The following is an 18,894-nucleotide window of genomic DNA, read 5'->3' as shown; positions in this document are numbered from 1 at the left end:
CCGGGCATCTCCAGAGCGTCGCAGGAAAACAGGTGAGCCGCCCTGTCCAAGATGGCAGCCAGGTCCCGTGCATAGCAGCCTTCGGTGGAACGAGCCACCTTGCTGTAGTCAAAGCTGCTCCTGCCAAACTGAGGCCTCGCTTTCACCAGGCACCGGAGGATCTCCTCCCGGTCGGCCTAGAAGGGGAAGGGGGGAGCCTTTCTAGGAGGATACTGTACAGAGAAACTGCGCACTGGGTCGTTTTTTGTAGCGTAAGATACACTGGCCGAGGTTGAACAGTTTCGCATGGGCCGTGAAGGGCCGTACTGCGCAAGTGCGAAGAGCATGAGATTGGATTGGATTTGGATTGGATTGGATTAAATTGGATTGTATTGGAAATCCAATCCAATTGTAGTACGGGTGTGTAGAGAATTGGGTCTCCACATTCGCCAGTCTGCGCATTCCAGAGGAATGACGTCACAGCCACGGCAGATGCACTGGCGCCGGCACGTGCCCAGCTGTCGGCTCCGTTGCGCAGTAGCCAAGTCTGTCACTGCGCCAGAGCCGCTTGATAGCCATTTCGCGTGGCTCCTCTGCTCATGCGCGAGGAGCAGTGACTGGACTGGACAGGATTGGATTGGATTGGAAATTGTTTAAGCAGCAGCAAGTATGATAATCAGCTAATCCTAGACGACCAGGAAACCTAACAATAACCAGCTGAACCTTAGCTCACGCTACGTATATCCTGGCATAGCCGAGCTAAGCCACTGCTGATTTTTTTTAAAAGGAAAGTGAACCACTTTATTTGGAGTGTATGCCCTCTAGCTCACACGAAAGCCAGCATTTTATGCAGTGGGGTAACCTCAAGGAATTGCTAAAGAAACTGGCGGAAACAGTTTAAATTTGGCACTAAACCTTCTGAAGTCTGAAAGGGTATGCCATGTAGGGTCTAAATGTGACAGTACTGTTCGTACACAAGTAGTTCCGCCAGTTTCAAAGCACTATTCAAAGACCGCATAAAAGAAAAGGAAAGAATGCAATTTATTATTATTCTAACTGAGGACAAGTTTCTAAATACGTCTTTTAATCTCACGTACAGTCAAAAGTACACTCCCAAATGGCTCACTGCCATGGTTACGAGCTTCGTTATGACAGCATACGCAAGGCTGGAAGACCTAAAAGTTCCACTTTCAGAAGTTCTAGGTCCCTATCAGGAAAACCTTTTAAGTGCAGAGCACTTTAGGGGCTCGCCTTGTCATCGCAGCTCGCTCGCTGGTCCCAAGTAGCGCCACACAGCATTCTGTCGTCGCAGTATCCCACAGAGGATTCGAAAGCCAAGCAGTTAATATAGACATACGCCTTCAAAACTCGTGAACTGCTGGTGCTTGTCATATATCTCCCCGTTGTTTAGCGCAAAGAAAACTGCAGGTATATTTTAGGCGAGATATACTTAATTAACCGGCAGCGCCCGCAATCATTTAGTTAGGAATGCCCGTTGGGTTGGTTTTTATGATAGAGAGTGAAAAAAAGTGGCAGTGCAACGCCGGCATGTGCGGGAGGAAAAGCAAGCACAAAAAGAACAGAACTCCTGCTGGCACAGTTTCCGGCAGGGGGAACAAGGGCACTGTGAAGGCGGGAAATTTGAACTGCATTGGGTGGTAACAGTGAGCGGATAATGGCGCCACAGCCCACTATGGCGAATTACTGCTCTGCCCTTCTGACAGCTTTCACGTTGAGTGGAATGGCTTTAATTTTTTGGTTCAATATGTTTTGAGTGATGCAATGTTCTAATTAGTGTTGCATGATGGCCGCTGCGAGAACAGTCTGTCTTGATTTCACCTAACCGGACAAATCGCTTCCGCTCACTGACTAGCCAGAGTCACTGTTAATTATTGATAGTGACCCTGGCTAGTCAGTGAGCGGAAGCGGTTCAGCCGGTTAGGTAAAAATCAAGACAGACTGATCATTTGCAGTTGCGAAACGACACCAGCTAGGATTGCTGTACTGGATGGGAGCAGTCTGTCTTGATTTTTACCTAACCGGCCAAACCACTTCCGCTCATTGACTAGCCAGCGTCACTATCAGTAATTAACAGTGACTCTGGCTAGTCAGTAAGCGGAAGCGGTTTGTCCGGTTAGGTAAAATCAAGACAGACTGTTCTCGCGGCGGCCATCATGCGACATTAATTAGACCGTTGCCTAGAGTGATACCTTTCCATTTGGGATGGGGAGTGCATACTCCATAAATATCGGTTGTCCGTCCCGTTAAGGTTATACCATTGCTACAGCTCTCGAGCTGAACCAATAACAAGACAAAGAACAGTATGCTTGCAGGCACCGCCATTCACTGAACACCCTACTTTCCTCACTACATGGAGGGTGGAAAAAAAAATATTTGCTTGCAGCAATCTAAACTCTCATTTTGCCTTTTGTCAGATCTGGGATCTCTAAGCTCAGCTTTTATATATTGCCACTTGGTCAAGGACAATGTAGGGTTCTTGAGGGAGTAAAGTTTATTGGTGCAAACTTATGCTCCACGAAGAACTTAATTAAACGATACGTGAAGTCGAGAAGCAGTCAGCCATGTGATGTGCACAGACAAGCGTTGGCAAAAGAATGCCAAAACGTTTTTTCTGTGCGCATTTATCTACAGTGCTCTCATTACAAGGAACGTCGATTTAGATCAAGAACATCTTAGATTAAACGAGAACAATCTGCGATCCCAAAGTTACCGAAATGCAGCCCCCTTTCCATATCAAAGCAAGATTCCCAGTGCAGCATACAAAAGGAGTGAACCCGTGCTTCACTTAACACAAGATAAGGTAGCCAGATGCACCCAGTTGCTGGTAACAAAAGTTAAAGCCGTTCCACTCAATGTGAAAGCTGCCGGAAGTGCAGGGTAGTGATTCGCCATAACGGGCTGTAGCGCCGTTATTCACTCACTTCTACCACCCAATGCAATTCAAACTTCCCGCCTTTGCAGTGCTCGCGCGCCTCCTGCCGGAAACTGTGCCAGTGGGAGTTGTGTTCCTTTTGTGCTTGCTTTTCCTTCCACACGTGCCAGTGTTGCACTGCCACATTTTTTCGCTTACTATCGCAAAAACCAACCCAACGAGCGTTTGTAACTAAATGAACGCGGGCGCTGCCAGTTAATTACGTATATTTCGCCTAAGATGTACCTACAGTTTTCTTTGTGCTAAACAACGGGGAGATGTATGACAAGCGCCAGCGTTTCACGAGCTTCGAACGGTTATGATTATATAAACCCCTTTGCTTTAAAAGCCTCTGGGTTTTAAGCCTCTGGGACAGCCGCTACGACGGAATGCTGTGGGGCTCTACTTGGGTCCAGCGAGCGAGCTACGATGACAAGGCAAGCCCTGGTATGTGCCCTTGAGCCCTTGTAAAGTGCTCTGCACTTAAAAACCCAAATAAACAAGTCAGAAGGTATATTTCGTGGCGAAATAGCCAGCTACAAGTTCCTATAAGGGTACCTGCTCTCTCCCAGTCAGGTGCTCTGCTCATTTACCCGGTGCATGGGAAGCGTTCACAGTAGCAAACGAACCACCACCCTCCTCTCACAGAGTGAATAAACCGGGTGATATGGCACCCTGTCGACGTACTGCATTGGGGGGTGGGATGGCGAGCGCCTCGTAGAAGACGTGCTGCCCGTGGCCAGCCGTGAGCCGGGTGTTGAAGGCCTCCCTCGATCGGCCGGTGACAATGACAGCCACTCGAGAGCAGGTTTCTCGCAAGCCACGCAGCACCTTGAGGAATACTGCAGGCAACGATGAAAAAACAAGAGGTGATAAGCACAGCACACTATTGCTTCTAGAGTGCAGCTCTGAAGCGGCCATTCCCACTGGTGAGCGCAGGCGTAACCAACTGAACTATGTATTGTCTAGGGGAAGACAAGTAGGAGCGAATGACAGCGAAGAATGCGCGACGAGGAAAGGAAAGAGTGGCAAACGAGGAAACACGGTGCTGCGTGAGTGCAGGCCTGTTTGCGGCGACCGCTGTGAACCGCACTTGCGCATCATCCTTGTGCCCTATCCCCCCATCTCCCCATTAGCGAGGCAGTTACACTCACTTTGCAATGTGCGAACAACATATTGTCCATGCCAGCCACGCTACTCAAAATTTTCTCAGTCATAATACAAAGAGAATGGTCTGTGTTGCACATGCTCCCATGTCTCTATCAAATACTTTGCCTCTGTTAAACTCAAAACTGAATCACCTAAACAGCCATGCCTGAATTTTGCATTAAGGAGTGTCGCAGTCGTCAGCCATCTTTTTTTGATGTAACTGTCGTGAAAGATGGCACAGAACGACAAAAATTTGGCAGGAGAGAATCAAGAAGATCAGATAGCCCTGTGAGAAATAAAAATCCTTCAATCCTGACACCAAATTCGGTACCCTAGAACACAAGCTATGCACTGCATCTGCCTCGGGACAGTGAGGCATGCCAAGTGACATGTGGCATTTTTCTACCCCTTTTACCTTGCTAGTTCCAGGCTGCATCATTTCTTTTATCAATGACAACGATTATTCGCAGCATTGATGAAACAAAAGGAACAGTCTCTACAGACAGGAAGCAGGCCTGCGAATAACAGGGTCTGCAACTAGCTCAGCATGTAGCAATATACAGTCAAATCCCGCTACAACGAAATTGACGGGACGTGCGAAAAATTTCGTTGAAGCGAAAATTCGTTGAGGCGAAATCTGCCCCAACACACCCCGGAAAGGCCAGAAAAATAGCCCCGTGCATTTCCGCAACATTGGCAGCATAATACAATGTTTAGAAAAAGGAGTGACGCGCAATAACTCATGTTTATTCGGATAACAAACATACCAATGGTTATCTGTTTTTTCACCACCCAAAGAACGCGTTACGGAGGGGGGTGAAGATATGCAGGCGCAAAACGTATCGCTGTACAACAAGGCGTGCCCACCGAGCTGATTACTTGCAGATAGCTGCTAGGCCGTGGTAAGCCCCCCTCTCGCTTGTGGCAGGAGCAGTGCCGTTATCTTATCCTCTGACAGGGCACGGCAGCTACTGACCTTGGCAGGCAAGACGCGCGCGCTTGCATTTAACAGGACCGCGCGCTCGCGACTAAGATAGGATGACTAGGCTTCAAGACCAAACGCGCAAACATGATTTTCGCTCTTGGCTATGAAGAATGGTAGAAGGAAAACGGCAAGGACAGCTGCTCACAACGCATACATGACGGCACCGCGCCAGCAGCGGAGCACATTCATGCAATTTCAACTGGATACGGATTGGCTGTAGCTCTGGGGCTCCGCCTTGGCGAAGCGGGCCTGCGCCTCGTGTAAAGACGGCCAGCCACATCGTTATCACCATCAAGCAATGGCGTGCGCCTTATTTTTTGTTTTGTTTTGGGTGGCGGTGTGGTCGCAACGCGCATTTTCGCTGAAACTAAGCGTCCTGAATGTATAAAAAGTTACAGATAGCTGGCGCTAATCTTATTTTATTGTCAAATAATTGTTCAAACCCAGCCCAAATCATCGAAAATTTCGTTGAAGGGAAAGCAAGCCTGACAAATGGTTCGTTGTGGCGAGGACTTTGTTGCATTGACTTCTATGGCTAGCTGACGGGGAATTGGAAATATTTCGTTGAAGCGGAAATTTCGTTGAAGCGGCGTTCGTTGTAGCGGGGTTCGACTGTATGCCTCGAGCTTCGCGATCGCTGCGCCGCCTGCTGCCGCTTCTTTGTGGCATTTACAGGACAAGCGCTGCGTGGCTGATAGGGACGCATGCAGCGTTTTGGTTCTCCTTCACTTCTCTTTGCCTTTCTGCGCACTAAAAAACTTGCTATGGTCACGTCTGTAAGCAAATAGTAAATTTGGGGCGCTTGAAAAAATAGCTGCGTCTTGGTAGAGTGTTCGAACGCTAAGAGCTATCCGGGGATGCGGTTCTGCGCGCTTCTTGGACGCTCTTATGGGCGTCGGCGACGGCAGCAGCATATTACCACTGTCACCTCCCAATACATTAGGCACAAGTGAATTCTATTGTCACCTCTTTTAGACCTGATACTGGCACAGCAAAAGATTGGTTTCATTTCGGAACGCAGACATGGAATTCAGCTTTGTTTCGAATATACATACGTTGTAGAAAAAAGCATGGTTTGGGGATGTGATTACCCAGTACCTGACAATAATTGCACCTTTTATGGAATATAACCCACGCGAATATGTTAGGTATATTCCAAGGCTGTGCGTCATTAAATATGTGCCCACTCACGCCTTATAGCAAAAACCAAGCAAAGATATGGAAACCGCAGAAAAATAAATGCTTTGCAAGTCCGGAAGAAATATAACAGCTCGTACGGGAATGAAAAAAACCCAGTGAAGCTTCGGAAAGGCTAGAGGGTCCAAACCTAAGCCAGATAGAATTCCCCAGAGCAACTAAGATGTGAAATGCACTGCGGTTTCGCGAGACATGGGGGGTGGGGAGGGGGACGCTTAACTATTGTTGCGTACAAATGCAAAGCAAAATCAAGGAATGAATGTTTTAGTAATCACACACACAAGCTGTGCATTCACTTTCCTCTTGTTTGTCAGCTTAAACGAACAGCTGATCACTCAGCGGATGCATTTTTTTAGATATACAGGGTAGGAGTTCACAAGCAAGAAAAGGTGTAGTTGGAAGAGCGTGGTATCTGATAAGGCCCTGTGATTTCAGTTTGCGCTAGATTGTGCAGGCTCCCTGTGTCATATGACGATGTTTCGAAGGAGCGTTTAGTTGCGGACGCGGATTACTCTGCAAGCCTGTCTCCGCGCTGCTTGCGGCAGAGATATGTAGCACGTGCATGTTTGTGAGCGCTCACGTTGCGACGAGACGACAAAGCATTAAATCTTTTGTCGTGTGCCGATTTTTTAGTATAATTTTGCATTATCCATCGTACTTCTTTCGTACAATGTTCGTGAACTTTATGCCACATTGCCTTGTCCACAGTATTGATGAATATCTGAAGCACGCGTAACTGACGTCGTGCAGTCAGGCATGAGTGCTCCACTAGATTATGTAAGTACGCGAAACTGATTTACATCGTAGTGTATAGTCGTAGCACGACCAACTGAGGAAATGCTGCTTGGAGACACTGTTAGTGAATTCCAGGGCAGTGGAATTACAATCACCTCCATGCATGAGCCCGTTTCGCGAAGCTTGCCCGTGACCCACACCTGGCGATTATAAAGACCGAATGTACCACACTAAGACCGCGTCAGAAATTTTTACACTCTTGTAAATACACTTCATTTGCGAACAGAGTGACTGCTTTACATAATTATGTATTTTCAACGCATCCGAACGATAAACCTCAGTCATGAACATGCTGCAAAACCAGCGGCCACACTGAGGAGCAGGCTGAGACTCCCGCGGCTGCTTTCGAAACGGGCCGCTAGGGGAATTTCAGTGACGCCCCTACAGGCAGCGCTCGAGGTGTACAGAGGAACTCCTCAAAAAAAAGCCTGTTGTGCAGTTTCATTCACAGCACCAAATGCATTTTACTTAAGCCTTTAGAGTAAGTACTAGTTCGTACCCAAGCACTATGGTGCTCGTGGGCAGCACCCACCTTATGGTGGCACAGCACAAGTAACTGCCCTGATAAAGAACAGGTTCTTTTTAGACACTGTCACTGCAGAAATAACTTACTTTGGCACAAAAACCATGAAACCTCATCCATCGAAACTCACTCACTGCATCGGGGCGTGTGGGAAATCAGCGAACAACTTGTTGCAATGCACTCTCTCACATGGGGACAGAAACCAGCCACGAGATGGCTTTCAGTGGTTCCCCTATGGGCAGCGCGCACCCCTTCTATCTTCCAGGGTGACAAGAAGCTATGCTGCTCACAAAGCAGGTGTAAAGCCTTCGGTAGGCCCACCCCTTCTCGCGTGCGCACACACTGTCAGATGATAGAGTGTGCATGTTTGGGAATTGAGAAAACCCGTGATCCCCACTCTGTATGAAGTCTGCAAACGATGCGCCTGACGCGATCCGAGATGACAGTGCGGCTATTATCTGCACGGCTCTTAGACAATGATGGCAGGGTTTACTTGGGCCCCGTAAGATGGCTTCAGCACGTGAGAGCAGGGAGCTCGAGGGATGCACCCATGCAGGACAAACAGGAAACACTTCAGCGTGCGAGAGCAGGAAGCTCGAGGGATGCACCCATGCAGGACGAACGAGAGACACTTCAGCATGCAGGCAGGACAAACAAGAAACACTTCCGCGCTCGAGAGCAGGGAGCTCGAGGGATGCACCCATGCAGGACGAACGAGAGGCACTTCAGCATGCAGGCAGGACAAACAAGAGACACTTCAGTGCTCGAGAGCAGGAAGCTCGAGGGATGCACCCATGCAGGACGAACGAGAGACACTTCAGCATGCAGGCAGGACAAACAAGAAACACTTCAGTGCTCGAGAGCAGGGAGCTCGAGGGATGCACCCATGCAGGACAAACAGGAAACACTTCAGCGTGCGAGAGCAGGAAGCTCGAGGGATGCACCCATGCAGGACGAACGAGAGACACTTCAGCATGCAGGCAGGACAAACAAGAAACACTTCCGCGCTCGAGAGCAGGGAGCTCGAGGGATGCACCCATGCAGGACGAACGAGAGGCACTTCAGCATGCAGGCAGGACAAACAAGAGACACTTCAGTGCTCGAGAGCAGGAAGCTCGAGGGATGCACCCATGCAGGACGAACGAGAGACACTTCAGCATGCAGGCAGGACAAACAAGAAACACTTCAGTGCTCGAGAGCAGGGAGCTCGAGGGATGCACCCATGCAGGACAAACAGGAGACACTTCAGCGTGCAAGAGCAGGGAGCTCGAAGGATGCACCCATGCAGGACGAATGAGAGACACTTTAGCGGTGACTGCGTAGTGCACCAGCTCTTCCCCTCCAGCCTGGGCTGACTGACGTCCACTGGTAACGCCACAGTCAAATGACTCCGGCCGTACCCAACCACCCCATTACACTCCTTACGCAAACCACCCCACCACATACCAATGCAGGATTGACCAAGTATAACAAACACTGTGCATACTATCCTGGGAATGCATGCTTGTTTATTCATTTACACACACACACACAATCGACAAATCCTTAGGTCCAAATGGTTGTACAATACGTGGGAGAAGTAATAATGAATACTACCAGTTGGTTGAGAGACATTTTTCTTTAGCCCCAAGTGGAATCATCTATGTTTTACTCGTCGTTTCAAATCACCTTGCTTTGCAGTGGATTGCTCCATCCTGCTCCAGAAGTACACGTAGCATCAGGCATGACCGATTCCGCTTCACTGGCTCACTAAACTTCACTTACCCTGCGTCAAATATTGCTTAACTTTGACCCACTTGACAGACACTCCATATCAGCCCTTACAATTCATCCCCGGTTCCACACAAGGGACAGTTTTGCAACCCCGACAGTGTTGAAGAAAAACGGAGGTTAGAGTCCAAAGCCTCACCGTTGGCCATCCTGTTGGAGTAGAGGGCGTCGGGACTCTTCTCCTGCTCGGGCGACACCATGGACCCGGCCAGCATGTCCAGGTCGTCAAACACCAGCACTGCGGGCTGCCTGAAGCAGCTCTCAGAGACCAGGCCCTCCCACACCTTAGCTACCTTGTCGGCATGCCTACCTGCATGGGCAAAGCAAGGCAGTTCACCAACCGCTTCCAGGCAGATTGCATTTGTAATGCAGCCACCAATTTGGGTTTCAATGGAGTAAAGATAGAAACCAGAAGCGAGTAAAGTAAAGAAAAAAATGCTTACTAAGTAGCACAGTAAGATCATTCATTATTCTTTCAGCCCTCCACGGTCTGTGACTAAACTGGCAGAAATTTTTGTATTGAAGCGGTCATAGCCATTGCAGCTATCACATATTTCTTGCTTTATTGAATGAAGCGTCCTATTTTAAAGAAAAGATTTTTTTTGTTTCACTGAATCACTGTTTCACATTGTTTCACCATTGCTTTATTGAATAAAGTATCCTATTTTAAAGAGGATTTTTTTTTTCCCACTGAATGAAGCATTGCGTTTAAAAAAGAGAGATAGAAAGGCACATTGACCATGTTCACAAGGTGGATCGATTGGAATCTTTCTGGTAATACGATTCTTGGCGTACTGCATTAAAATTGTGCAATGCAGACTTCATTCCTTTTTTTTGTAAGCCCTTCCCTACCCCTCCTCCCTGCCAACAGGCAGCATGACATACGGGTGGTACAGATGGTATTCACATAAAAGTTTAGCGGGCGATTTCTTCTCTTGGCAACACTGAAAATCGCCACGACAGTGCCCACCACGCCTGCACATGCGTCCGCATCTCGCAGGAAAAAAGAACAGGCCCCAGCATCCGCCGTCTGCGCCGTTACCACCCAATTCTTGGCCATGCCATCAACAGGCACGAATTACAGCAGTGACATTGTGCAGTGACGCTCTACTTGCACTAGAGGACTTCGCATCACTACCAAAGAAAGGAGTCGCAGTTGCGAAAGGAAGCGGCACGACGCAAGAAATGCCTATGCCGCCGCACAGTTGCCTGAGAGCACAGATATAAACACAGGTGCGCCTGCACCTTGCCCACGGCAGAGTTGTTCAGCACAAAAGCCAAATAATGGTTCCGAAGAAATCGTGAGGTTCACACAGATGACAATTGAGATACGGTGGTACCGTAGCGGCGTAGCAGTGAGTGCACTGTTAGCTGGGGGCTAGCAACATCCATCGGCGAATGGCCGAATGGCCGAAGTGGAAACATTTGCCGCGAGCTGAGCAATCTGTGGCAGATATCAAAACACAGAAGCTGGCAATCATTTCTTTCGTGCCTTGTGACAGGTAGACTTTTAGGGCGCTGCGCGAAGCAGTAGTTAAAGGGAAACAAGTTGGCCCGTATCGATGGATTACAGTGCTGAGAATCTAAAAACGCCATTCTCGCAACTAGCAGTTGTTTAATTAGGCAGAAAATGCCAGAAACATGAAAACAGGGGACGACGCCCCATACGTTTTCTGGTGCTACGATTCGTGACACCACAAATTCATTGGAGAAGCATCTATAGATGTTTTCCTGAAATGAACAGTTCGTAAGTGGTTGAGCACATGAAATGTATGTAAATCGCAGCTTTCCGTGAGCTTATTGTATTTAAAAAAACACAGACTACAGCTGTGATCGTTTCCTTAATAGGGTGTGCTGTTAGGAAGATATGGGGAGTTAGCTCAGGCAAGCAAACAACTCCACCGAATCTACAGGGCACAGGTGACGAGGGGGGTGGCCGTTTGATGGCAGCTTTTGCCGACAACAGCGGAAAGAATGAGACAGGGTCGAACAAAACAACAGAAAGACATATTTTAACAAGCAAAATACTATACAAGCACGAGGACATGAAACGTTGACGAGAGATAACTTAGAGCGAATACAAATGCGAGAAACAGTTCAAAGAGAAAACGTACAATCAAGGAGCGTTAACAATGAATATTACGAGGTAGAGCAGTTAACTAAAAGAAAAAAAACAGTTCGATGCATATGAGAAGCAAAGTCCCACAATATTCACCGACCAGGCCGGATGATGCACCCCTGAGTGAGGCGATTCGGCTACCTATGAAGCAATGCCTCAACGTACCCCAGGCTGTCTCAACACGATCACAGTGATTCAAGGCCCGGGAGTATGTTGGAGTCCTCCAGGATGCGGATCGCCGATGGCAGTGCTCTCACAGGCAGAAGCCGTTGCCACATCACGACATCCAAACGTAACTAATTTGCCTCGACGCGGGTTTTCTTTTTATAACCATGCCAGCGTGGAGAGAAAGAAGACACAATGCACCCACTGCCGTTGAGTGCACCGCTTCCCTCTTTATCCCTTCTAGAATCATTGGCGCACCTTAGCAGTGGCAAAGCTACACTCGCCCGCTCGAAAGCACTCGAAGCTTCGATGAAAGCTGAGCAGCAGAGGTTTTATTTTTGTTATCTTCTTGCCGGCAAGCCGGTGAGTGGGCAGAGCCACTGACGCCTCATACGGGAAAGTTCCAGGGCTTTCCCAAGGTGGGCAGAAGGAAATTGAACGAATCGAACGACTTGGTAACCAGCATTAGGCGCTGTACAATACGATACTTTGAGATGCCATACACTCGAATTTGTGACAACCGCTTTTATACAATGCGAGGCAGGCTGCGTCCCTCACTATTCAATAGTCAGCCATGATGCTTTCAGTTTCGTTTTCGAAAAGCATCGGTGCGCAATTAGCGAAGTCAATGACGTACGGCGGTGAGTGCCTGAGCTTCTGCAAGCAATATACATACCCGACAGGGAGAAGCTAAAGACCCTTTATTAGCAGTAGAAAAAGGAACATGATGCACTGCAGGTGGTTAAGCGTCCCGCCTGACCTTCTAATCTCCCGTTCTCCGTGCTATTGTGCCAGAGCGCCTGGCCCAAATGCGTTGCACGAGGCGACGCGCAGACAGCGAGGCTGTCACGCCTCGTCCAAACCGGATCAAACCACCAAGGGGCCTCTCCCTTTCGTCGCGGCGGCGCGGCCGAATCCCGCATCTGAGAACGACCAAATAAGGGCATGTCGCTACGCCTGGAGGCGAAGTCACGGAGACGGCGTGAGCGTCGCCCTCCCTTTCCCCATTGGCGGTGCAGCTGACTCACCGCTTCGCTACCAATCGTCAGAATTCAAACTTCAGGCAGCGAGAGCCCTGATTGGAGCTATTCGAACTTCTCAAGGCCACAACGAACTTCCCGGGGTATAAAACAAGCCCGGAGGCTCTCATCGTCGGCATTCCTCGGCGGCTTCTCTCCGGCGGCACTTTTCGGAGGCACCGAGTAAAAGGGTGCGGTCGCCTTTGTGCGGGTCATGTAATGTTCACTTACCCTGTACATACTGTATATAAATGTTACTTCAACTTTTCGTCGGCTCGACAACTTCATCGCTCTGCTCTGCGCCGCGTCGATAGCGGACGGAGCAAGGCAACGTCGCTACACCGGTAACTGCGCTCGGATGGCCAGTCACAACAGTGGAGGCGGCGGTGAGAGGGCTCAGTCCCTCCCTACAGCGAAGACAGCGTCGAGATGACTGATTCCCAACATCCGTGACGAGCTGGATGCGAGTCACAACCCTGCAGACAGCGTTGGGAAGGTCATTCCCAACAGTGCACAAAGTAAAAGGAGTAGGAGCAGGAGTAACATTTTATTTAAAATGTTACTATCGGGAAAGCACACCAAGTTCAAACATAATCGCCCATGAAATGAACTTACTGCGAGTGGTTAGCTGACGAATCCGCCCTTGTGCTTTTCCGTTCACCTCGAGCTGCCATTAATAAACCGTAGAGCGTGCGCGCTCTGCCCTTGTTATGTTTGAGCCAGGGGAGAGTGCGGGCAACGACGACTACTGGACACGGCTGCCGGGAAGAAAGTCTATTTCACGCTAGGTTCACACCACGCGAGAGAAGGCAATATAAGATGGCTGTGATCGCCAGACGAGGTGAAGTGAAGGCACTCTTTTGAACGGCGCCAGCCCGGAGACCGGGAAACCACGATTCATACTCGAAACAGCACTTGTTGCTTCATAAGCGGCTTCGCAGCAGCCCTCCAAACTCGTAGCGGCTCGATGGGGTCTGCGACGCCGGAGTAGGCGGGCACACGGGGCGCTCGAGCATCTCAACGCGCCTCTCATCCCGCTGGTGAAAGATCCTGAACATGCAAGCCAACCTCCCTGGCCAGAGAAACGTTGCCGTAGTCAGATGTAAAAGATACCGATGCCAGTGTTTACGCTCTAGACCGCACCAGGGCTTCGCTCCTATGTTGTGACGCAATGGCTATGTCATGAAAAAATTAAAGGGAAGCGGGTGAGAGAAAAGCCAGCTATGTTTGCTTATTTCTCAGCAAATAACGCATCCTTGGTCGTCGAACAAAAGCCGAGAGAGCCACAAAACGTATAATCTTTCAGTTAAAACAACATTTCGTTCAGCCTTTAGTGTCCCTTTAACGTCGAGGTAATGCTTTTTGAGCTCGGTGGGACAGCCTCATGCGTGCGCCGCCATGCTGGAGCCAGCGCGTCCCCATTGCTAAGGCGGCACAGATGGCTGCCGACATGCTCGCCACGCCAGTGAATACAATCTAACCGTTATTAGAGTTTGCTGAAATGCTAGAAACCATACAGTCACTTGCCGTGTTTCCTCTGAGTAGTAGAACAACCTAAGTCACCGGTGGCTCTGCAATCATGTTTGTGTAATGCTGTTCTGAATCACAGCTTTTTTTCCTCCAACAGGCTTCTGCCTCTCTAGCAGAATATGTCAGCTGCCTTGAATCCTCTATTCCATGTTCCAGTGTTTTAGCCCTTTCATGGTCATTGACGTACATGTACGTCCCCGGCAAATACCTTCAAAACAGTCAATGACGTACCTGTACGTCACCGCTGGTATGTTTAAAAAGCGTGCCTTTTTCGACCATTTTTGTCGCTTGGTATGTGCTGCCACACTGCAGAAATCCGTGAAATTCTTTTCTTGCGCCGATGGCTCTTCTTTTCTTTTTTTACCCTTTACTACAGTGGTGTTCCCACTATCGTTGCCCGCATCGGGTCACGCATCAGGTCACACCTGGTTTCAGTTTCGTCCTCCGGGCGCTTCTCGCTTCTTGTGTCCGCGAAACATTCTTGGAATTTTTTTTTATTGTATTCATGAAAAAACCACACGTATGCAACAAAACGAACAATTTTTTTGTCACTTTACGCTCACCCTAAAAAAATTACGACAACTCAAAATAGATTCATCCGAAGCATTCACATCGGCAAACAATGACTTTGACCGTCAAAGGGCGAATGGCAAGAGGGAGTCATGTCAGCAAGTTTTCGACCAGAGGAACCTAGGACCAACCAACTCTCCCCTTCTGCAAACTGGCTTCCAGGCACAGGAACTCACCCCTGAGGGCGGTGCACTCGATGACCTCAACGTGGGCGAAAGGGGGTGCCTGGTGCAGGTGCAGGGCCAGCGACTTGGCGAGCGTCGACTTGCCACTGCCCCACTGGCCAGTGATGAGAAGGGCATGCCCCGCCAGTCGCTGCCCCCCTTCCCCCATCAGCTGCTCCAGAAAGGTCAGGCCGGTCTGGCAGAGCTCCTTCACACCCCTGGGGGAGCAATGGGAGGGGCCACGAAGAAGACAAAAGCTTCTTGATTGACTGACTGATTGATTGATTGTGGGGATTAACGTGCCGAAGCAACATCTGGGCTATGAGGCGCGCGATAGTGACGGGCTCAGGGTTAATTTTGACCAGCTGGGAATCTTTAACGTGCGCCGAAATCTCCACCCACAGGCGTTTTCGCCTTTCACCAAATTAAAAGTCTCCTTCCCGAAAAACACTGCTTCGTCCCCATAAGAATGATGCAGATCTTACTACAGACTTGAAACAAATAATGGCGATATTAAGGAAAACACAGGAAGCAGCGGTGAGTCCCAGACACTTTCCAAAGAGGTCTTCGTGGTGCAGAATCTTGTTTGTGCAGCTGGCAGTCGCCGACCAAAGCAACTGCCAAGAAACATGAGTGGGTGATTATAGTGGGGGCCTCCACTTCTGTTCGATATAAAGGATTGCAACAGAGCCTCTAGTTCCATTCGATCAAATCACATTAATGCTAATGTGCATTCAAACAGTTATACCGTGTCTTTAGTGCTGGCCTCTACTGTGTCACCGCTGCCACTAGTATTGTGTTACTGCTGACGTCATGTAGCATTAAATTTGAAAGGTTTGCAACATTTCTTACCCCCCCCCCCCCTTTTTTTTTTTTGTTAAAAAAAACCTTCTTTCGGGGCTGGAACAGACCTGAGTGAACTCCCTCCAAACTGAAAAAAGTTGTATTTTGTCTTCACAGCCGCTTGCTCTTAGACAGAACCCAATTTCCCACAATCAAGCGAGCTGAAGAGAGACTTCTGCTGGCAGAGACTGGAAGCTTGCCGACAGCAGTTCTCTCAGTGCATTTGATGTGCGCGTTTTGTGAGCTGGATAGTAGAGATACATGAACTAGTATACCTGGTAAACTGATTGCACTCTTCCATCCACATGTCGTGGCATACAGCATCCAACTACCATTTCCTTAACCTCTATAGATAACCGTGCCCCAGCCCCGAAGTGCTTTTTTATACACATCATTTCCCTATGTCTATGGCAAATCTCGGCCCCACTTATTTAAATAAGCGTACCTCCAACGAAAATCAACTTGGGCTTGTCAAGATTTAGGCCGTTTTGAGAGACACGATGCAGCATGCTTGAACAACAAAGCACCACAAGTTTACCAACACTGCTGAAGACAATTTCGGCTCAGGTTCTGGGAGTGGAGAAAACTACCACATACCACTTACCCCAGCTCTTCAAGTTTCGGGGCCTGCAGGTCTGGATTGAGGGAACTGATGTTAGGGACGGGAAGCTCGAGCTTGCACTTTTCCGAGGGCTGTGAGTCCACCGTCTTGCCAAGGTGAACGTCAAGGTTTGATGCGTCTCTGAGGAAGCAAAACTTCGGGTTGTCGCCACCGCTGTCTGCGCCGCCATTTGGCGCGTCTCCGGCGTCGGACCTCTGCTGGGATAGCTTCACGAGGAAGTCCCGGGAGCCTACATGACAAAGCAAGAGACCACGGTGTTACATGCACAAAACATGTTTCAAAAGGTCGGTACACACACACACACACACACACAGAGAGACACACACTCTCTCTCTCTCTCTCTCTCTCTCTCTCTCTCTCTCTCTCTCTCTCTCTCTCTCTCTCTCTCTCTCTCTCTCTCTCTCTCTCTCTCTCTCTCTCTCTCTCTCTCTCTCTCTCTCTCTCTCTCTCTCTCTCTCTCTCTCTCTCTCTCTCTCTCTCTCTCTCTCTCTCTCTCTCCTTTTCTCCTTTCTGTTTATAGTACAGACCCCTCCATAAACTGTGCAATGGGATAGGAAATGCACCTACGAAAACCTAGAATGGCCTCTGCAAGTGGGGAACATGATACAGCAAAAATCTGCTTCCCTCTCAGGTAGGGTAGTCGTGTGAGTAGCCTGACACAGGAAAACAAAACAAAAACAAAACATGAATCAAACATTTAGACAAACCTGTTGCTGGGCTATGGTTATGGTCTGAGAACATGACCAGTAGTGGACATAAACGACACACGAGAAAGAGGACACGGACAGTAGTACCTGTCCATGCCCTCTTTCTGGTGTGTCGTTTCCTTGCACTAATTACCGTTTTCTTAGAATCAAACATTCATTGCGGCAGCACTATCACTACACAATAAACACATCATTAACTGCGCCAACAGCTTTTATCACTTATTTTTTTCCTCATTTTATTGCTTCATATTTTTTCGGGGTACCTCAAGAACTGACAACAAGATAACGCCATGTCTTAGACTTGTATTACGATATTCAACACTTTAACGTCTGGCGCTATGAGCTAAGCCCACCAATTATGAACTAAGCATCCCACAACACCATTCTGAACACTACCACAAACTATTCAAACACACTTCAATGAAAATATCATCAAATCAATCGACGGCCTAATACTGGTAAGTCATTTTTAGTAGTGAACAGTCGACAGAAGTCTGTCGTGTTACAGCACATGATTATCCACGTGTAATTTCTTTCGTATAATCTTTTAGCAGCACATGAGAAGGGGTTTGCAGCGATGCTTACATGCCTTAAAGGTTCCCTGTAGCACTCCTTGAACACTGTATTAAATCTACATAGGAGAACGTCCGCTGCTGTAATTTGAGCAATTCCATGCCTGCAGTGTGTCTGACGCACTGAGGGCACAGCCAGTAGCATGCTAAGAGCCGGAGAAACGGAAAGCGTACACGAGCAAGCACAAAGCCATGCGCTGTCTTGCTCTGCACACAATGCACAAGAAGTACGAGATTCCGCATTGCAGAGAGTGAAACCAAATGCGCCGCCTGCAAGCACTGGAAGTCATTGGAGCTGGCAATCTACTTTCCTCCAATGTGTCTTTCCACACACACCTATTCTCCCCCTAAAGGCACCCTTTTCCCCTGGCACTCGCTTCCCTCTCCCAGCTCGGCAGCATCAGACTTAGTCTCTCCCGATTTCACAGACAAAACACTTATGCTTGCGCACCGCATTCTCGCAGCAGGAGATTTGAGGGGCAGCAGATGCAAAAAACTGCAAACACAAAACAAGCACAGAAAGAAATGAACTGACGACGTGAGCGAAGTGTCATCATCAATTTCTCATTTTGTATGGTTGTTTCGTGCGCACAGTTTTTCACAACATTCACCCGCCTTCCTCAGCTGGTTTGGTTGCTCTTGTTAGCACGAAAATTTATCACCAAAGGCACTCCGAATGGTCAGCGATAAGTGTAGCAGGGCCCCTTAACTAGCACAGTCAGAAAACAGGAGGATGGTAAACACTCACCAGAGCTATGTGGCAGTCTGAGGAGGCCACCAGAGGACAGCACAACAGGGTATGCCGCGGAGGAAACATCCCTGCACCACGCACGGAAGGTGCTGGATATACTTTGACGCCATGTTGCTGAAGCCTAAAATCAACCAAAGGCAAAGCTTGAATTAGACGAGCAATCAGCCTCTCACAATAGCCTTCCTCGTTGCAACAAAACATTGTTTAAACGGGCCATGCAGCCAAAATACAAGTTTGTTTTATTCGATAGATTTCGTGTTTTAGAGTGACCCAGGCGCTTGTCCAGCAGCAAACAATGCCACATTCACTGAGAAATTATTCCATTTAAGTTTAAATTTTGATTCTCCCGCCAAATCGTGTGTTTTCACGACGTCTCTGATGACATCACAAAAACCGCTCTGCAGCCGATTGTAGCAGATTGTGGATCCTCGTTTACCATTAGTGAACCTAGATGGCGCCACCATACCGTGGCAAGCCATTTTCTGCCTTCGCTTTGTTTTTG

General features: G+C 48.6%; 1 protein-coding gene across 1 annotated transcript in view; it reads right to left on the bottom strand.

The window, feature by feature from the left end:
* LOC144177775 (peroxisomal ATPase PEX1-like) overlaps nt 1-18,894 on the bottom strand; it is a 71,795-nt gene that overhangs the window by 28,494 nt on the left and 24,407 nt on the right. The window contains exons 6-11 of the mRNA XM_077705345.1: nt 18,390-18,513; nt 16,345-16,591; nt 14,910-15,115; nt 9,470-9,640; nt 3,599-3,753; nt 2-176 (exon numbers count right to left, since the gene is read on the bottom strand). Of these exons, the coding sequence (XP_077561471.1) occupies nt 2-176; nt 3,599-3,753; nt 9,470-9,640; nt 14,910-15,115; nt 16,345-16,591; nt 18,390-18,513 (1,078 nt within the window). The remainder of the gene's footprint in view (nt 1; nt 177-3,598; nt 3,754-9,469; nt 9,641-14,909; nt 15,116-16,344; nt 16,592-18,389; nt 18,514-18,894) is intronic.

Source organism: Haemaphysalis longicornis, unplaced genomic scaffold (assembly GCF_048455015.1).
Source record: "Haemaphysalis longicornis isolate Haplotype H1 unplaced genomic scaffold, Haemaphysalis longicornis Haplotype H1 scaffold_304, whole genome shotgun sequence".
Lineage (NCBI taxonomy): Eukaryota > Metazoa > Arthropoda > Arachnida > Ixodida > Ixodidae > Haemaphysalis > Haemaphysalis longicornis.
Note: the sequence above shows the minus strand (reverse complement) of the source record. Positions and strands in the feature narration are given on the sequence as shown.